The sequence below is a fragment of the Gobius niger genome (assembly GCF_951799975.1).
Source record: "Gobius niger genome assembly, chromosome: 1".
Lineage (NCBI taxonomy): Eukaryota > Metazoa > Chordata > Actinopteri > Gobiiformes > Gobiidae > Gobius > Gobius niger.
In genome coordinates, this window is record NC_136852.1 from 29,216,862 (window position 1) to 29,222,338 (window position 5,477).

Below are 5,477 nucleotides of genomic sequence, written 5' to 3' on the forward strand. Positions count from 1 at the left end.
ACATCTCCACGGAGACTAAGCTGCCGATGTTGCGTATTTTTCTGCATTTCTTTTTTAGACTTTGTTCATTTTATTTCAAAATTCAGTGATGCATTTAAGTTCGATGCCATTGTGTTTGGTTGTTTTGTTTAGTACTGCTGATCTAGACCATATTGTTACCTGTTTCGTATTTAATTCTAATTGGCCTGTGCGTAAAAAAGTTACGCACTGTGGCTTTAATAAGAGACAGATTCAGAGAGAGCGCGCGCGAGAGAAAGCGAGAGAGAGAGAGAGAGAGAGAGAGAGAGAGAGAGAGAGAGAGAGAGAGAGAGAGAGAGAGAGAGAGAGAGAGAGAGAGAGAGAGGACGACTTTCGTTTGGAGAGAGAAGAGCGTGGCCTCCTCGCCCTCTCCTCCCCCTCTCACCCACCCCCACCTCCTCCTGCTATAAAGCCCTGCGTCTCCAGTGGCAGCGGTTCAGAGTCCGTTGAGACTAACCCGTGAACACTTCAGGCGCCCTCCGCGACCAGACGTTTGCTTGACTTTTTTTTTTTTTTTTTTTTGTCTTCCCTATCGTAGACTGCACCACTCCGCGCGCACCGCTCCGACCGAAAGGACTCAACTGTGCCCGACTGTGGATCTTGCGTGCGTAAATTGGATACGGAACCTCTTTTGTTTTGGGGAGGGGGGGAACCTGTCGGAGAGGGACACCATGGCGCGGCTCTTTCTGCCGTGTGTCGCGGTGCTTCTTAGCGCGCAGTCGGTGAGTGACTGAAACTAGATTGATTTTCATGCAAACGTGGACCAACAAGGGCTTGCGTTTGTAAAGTTAAGGCTCGGCTGTGCGATGCTAAAACTTTTTTTTTTAAACGTTGTTCTAAAGTGATTCAGGAAATTCCGAAAATGATGCTTAATTTTAAGTTTTAAGTTCAGTGATATAAAATATTGGAAAATGAGCTACGGGAAATTGAAAGCACTTTTTTTTGTCACCCCTCTACTTATTTAATATTCGCTCTCTGCAACCGTTCAGATCTTGCGCTCAGCAGTGCCCAGATGTCCCGATCTGAGGTTTCAAGGGAGCACAGATTGTTTTGGGTTGGCTTGTGTTTTTTTTGTTTGTGTTTTTTTGTAGAACGGGGAAAGCGCTCCCTCTAGTGGCCACATTTAGAGACACTTAGAGTGGCTAGTATTAGAGCGCGTAAGATAAACACTGTCTTATCTTTCCATTCTGGCACTCGGGGTGAAAAGTCTGGTTCATGTCATGCATTTGCACAACACTGAGCTTTCTCTTCCTGGGCAAAGCAATAACATCAGAGTCATGTGTAAGACCATCAAGGGGAGTTTATTCTGTTCAACCCTTTTTGTAAGAACAGTGTAAAACTTTACAAAGACAACAATTTAAACCGCGAAACCAATAAAGTACCCTCTATTCGACTGTTGGCGATTCATTTGAGAATTACCAATAGAATGTTACAAAAGCAAGGTTATATTTTTTGCTTAAATGCCCAATCTCCCTTGAAATATATAATAATGTGCTAAAACTTCCTAGTTTCCTCTTCTTCTTCTTTTTTTTTATATAAAACAATACAATTTATATATATCGTATTGCAATATCTGTATCGCAAGTTTGTGTAGGCTCTGAGTCGTACAGGGGTTTTCCATCTTCCGTTAAGGTTCTTGAGTCATCTTCTGAACCTTCATTATATCACAAGAAGCCACAATATATCACAAACATCTCTCATGTCGTCCTCCTGACTGAGATCGACTCATGTTTGACAAACCCAGCCTAAAACCAAAACAGAACGGAACTTATGAATGTGTAGAAGTTCAGTTTTAGTTTTGTTTTTCGATCAATCAATCAATCAATAATCAATCAATCAAAACTTTATTTATAAAGCGCTTTTCATACAAGGTTGTAACACAAAGTGCTTTACAGATTCAAATATCTGAAAAACAGTTTGTTTTTGTTGTTTTGCTCCAGATTTGGTGTTGGTAAAGCTGTTTTGACCCAGTTTGCTGTTGATTTATTGAATATATTGAAACGGTTTTAGTAAAAATATCGCACTGATATTGTGATCGCGATATTGCACCCCCGCACCGCATGTCACAGGTTGTTTTCAGTCTCGTGCAGCCTTATTTCAGACAGTTTCACCAGTGATTCCTCACTAAAGCTGCCTGATACCTCATTAAATGATGGTTATGGCGATATTAGCTGCCACAGTATATCACTAAATCACTCAAGTCTATTGTTTACACTTGGAAATGTGCAGAAGTAGATTTGAGTGATGATTTTCCTGCTTTGGTTCCATTTTAGCCGTGTTTTGGTGCTGCTTTTGCACTTTTCTTTGTCAGTTTGTGATGAAAGATGACCTGCTTACGATATTGGTGTAAATATAATGCAAAGCGCTGTTTTTAAATTTGCAATGAACTATATCCAAGACCGTTATTGAATGGACTTGTAGCTTGTAACACTCTCTCCCTTCGCTGCACGCAGGTTTTCAACTCTGGCGTTTTCGAGATGCGAATCGACTCCTTCAGCAGTACGCGGGACATTTGCTCCTCTTCCGACTGCCAAGTCTTCTTCCGCATTTGCCTCAAACACGCGCAGGACGTGATCAACCCGGAGCCGCCGTGCACCTACGGCACCAAGCTCACCGACATCCACAGCATCCACTCGGTCTCGGGAAATGCCCTCATCATCATTCCCTTCCACTTCAAATGGCCCGTAAGTCCAAAAGCTCGCACCTCGGCGAGGCCCACTCCCCCCGCTTTTACGAACCCCCTGAATTGCAGCTGTTTTGCATGACATTGTCATGCAATCCGTGACTGACCCCCTCGTACTGTCTCTGCAGGGCAACTTCTCACTCATCATCGAAGCATGGAAGGCCGAGTCTGCCCAATCCGAAACCACAGGTAAAGAAGAATGAATAAAACACAACGTGATACATCCATTTAAGAAACTGCAGGCATAACTCGCTTTGTTCAAAATCTGAAATGTTTCACTTGGAGACAGATAAGTGGTCACATGTGTCTCTCAAAGAGGTTTGTATGGGACATTGTAACTTCAGGGGCCATTTTCTCAAAATACTTTTTTCCCTCCCACATCTCTGCACTTAAAGGAGCACCTACAGCAGGAGTGAGCAATTATTTTTTACAAGGGGTCACAGGAGTAACCTGACCTGAGTCAGAGGGCCGCACCATCGATAACTTCAACTTAAATGCACTAAATTATATCTGAGGCTGGACAGACAAAATAACAGAGCTGAAGTAGAGTGATTGTAAAGTTAACAAAGGGGCAGGTATCATAAGATCGTGCTTCTCTTTGATCCTTTTCATCCTAACTGCATTGACTTAGCAGTTCTCTTGTATTTTAATGCCACTTTTGAATGAAATAAAGAAAGAATTGAAACAGAAAATTTGAGCCCACGGGGCCTGGTTATGGCGCCTCGCAACTCGGCCAAAATAATGATATTAATTATGGATAAAGGGCCAGACCAAATTGCTTTGGGGACTTACTTAACGAGATTTTGAAGGTTTTTTAGAGGGATGATTCAATGATTCAATCATTTCTTGAGAGCTGAATGAATTTCTCCATTGTGAGATCAATAAAGACTTATCTTATCTTAAATCCTAGCCTGAGCTGAGCTCAGAAAAACAAGGCAATATTTCATCTTTTACATTTCTGCATTTTTTCAGTAATAGCTTTTTTTGTTTTTTGATCAAAACTAAAGAAGGCATCCAAAATTCCTTTGAGCAAATATTTGCATCAAGAATGTCAGCAACACAAACCTGGCTCTATCTATTATTCACTTTCTGCTTAAAATACCTTCTATGAAAACATCAAATGAAAGAAAACTTTTTAGTTTTTAGTTTAGTTAATAAAAAAAAATCATGAATTGAAATAGTTCAAAATGCTTAACATAAAAAGGAATCGATTTGAGTAAACTGTATACTGTGGAAAAAACTGGATTCCCTTTAAAGTATTAGTATTATTTGTATAATGGCAGCAGTGGCTCAGTGGTTAGAGCAGTGCTTTCCAAACTTTCTTTCCTCCTGTTGTTGTGTTCTTCACCCGGCTCGCCTCAGTTGATGGTGCATTCAGTCAGTCTACCCCAGGGCAGCTGTGGCTACAGTGCAGAAGCGGGCGGTGTCAGTTACCTTTACTCACGCACTTGAGTGACTTTTGAAGTCACGGTCTTTCTTAGAGGAGCTTCATCACACTGTGCTGGTCTGTGAAGGCTCTCAGTCGAGCTCTAGAACAAATCACAGCACTTTTTACTTCTACTAAGCGGTCATATGTGAGTGTCAGTGCTCTCAGCTGAGCAAAACATGTCAGCGACAAAGGATTCATTGTCAAGACTTTTATGCCCAGTTACTCAGTACTTCGTACTCGCAGTATTTTCACTTTCAATACCTTTGACCTTGAGTAATTGAATTAGAGTCCCTGTGTTTGCCATTTCCTTAGTAACATATTAAACGTAGTCTTTTTGAGTCTGATCTATGTAAGCTGTTGTGATGATGACACTTTGCGTTGGTAAAAAGCAAAAAATCAAACAAAACTACTTTTTCCTTGAGCAAGTGCCTAGTCAGAATGTACTCAAATTTAGTCAAAATCTTCTCCAATCAGAATCAAACTTTTACACCAAGCTCTTTTTCTTAACTTAACTCGACTTGAATCTTGACTTTCATGATGTTAACAGTGTTTATTTAATCTCTGTATTTATTGACTCATTGTATTTCTCCTTGCAGAAAACCAGAACAATCTGATCACGCGCCTGGCCACTCGTCGCACCCTCCGCGTGGGGCAGGAGTGGGCCCAGGACGTCCACTACGGGGACAAAAGCGAGCTGCGCTTCTCCTACCACGTGATGTGCAGCGAGTTCTACCACGGCGCCGCCTGCGCCGCCTACTGCCGGCCGAGGAACGACACCTTCGGCCACTACGCCTGCGACGAAGAGGGCGTCCGCCAGTGCCTCCGCGGGTGGACGGGCGAATACTGTGCACATCGTAAGTAACATCTAAAAGGAAGGACATTTTGGAGCTTTAAACCGCGTCGTAATGTTGGAAAGGGTTTCACTTCATACTCACAGTTTGGAGTAATCCTCTTCCTCTTCCTCTTCTGCTACGGGTCTGTACCGCCCGTGTTATATTGTGCCATGAGAAAAACACAAACCTGTCCTCAACGCGCTGAAAGCCCATATTCCAGCTAAATCTGTTCACTGCGGCGCCACAGAGTTACTATACACGCTGTTGGGTCAAAGTGAAAGTGTTTTTTTTTTTTTTAAAGAAGACTTTCCCACTGCAACCTGCGGGGGGAGCTCCAGGCAAACTCCTCACCAGACCTGGCCCCGGTGTTCCAGGGCTACTGTCTTATTACTGTCTTGTGGAGACATTGTTTTAAATGGTAAAGCGTAAAAAGCTCAGGTGCCCAAAAGAAGGTTCATAGGCCGGTCTTTAAAGCAGTACTAAGTTACTTGTTAACCTTAATAAATCCTTTCTG

At 42.5% G+C, this 5,477-nt stretch overlaps 1 protein-coding gene across 1 annotated transcript in view; it reads left to right on the plus strand.

The window, feature by feature from the left end:
- The first annotated feature begins 574 nt into the window (after nucleotides 1-574).
- dlc (deltaC) overlaps nucleotides 575-5,477 on the plus strand; it is a 36,346-nt gene continuing 31,443 nt past the window's right edge. The window contains exons 1-4 of the mRNA XM_079559633.1: nucleotides 575-740; nucleotides 2,472-2,702; nucleotides 2,830-2,890; nucleotides 4,727-4,984. Of these exons, the coding sequence (XP_079415759.1) occupies nucleotides 690-740; nucleotides 2,472-2,702; nucleotides 2,830-2,890; nucleotides 4,727-4,984 (601 nt within the window). The 5' untranslated portion in view covers nucleotides 575-689. The remainder of the gene's footprint in view (nucleotides 741-2,471; nucleotides 2,703-2,829; nucleotides 2,891-4,726; nucleotides 4,985-5,477) is intronic.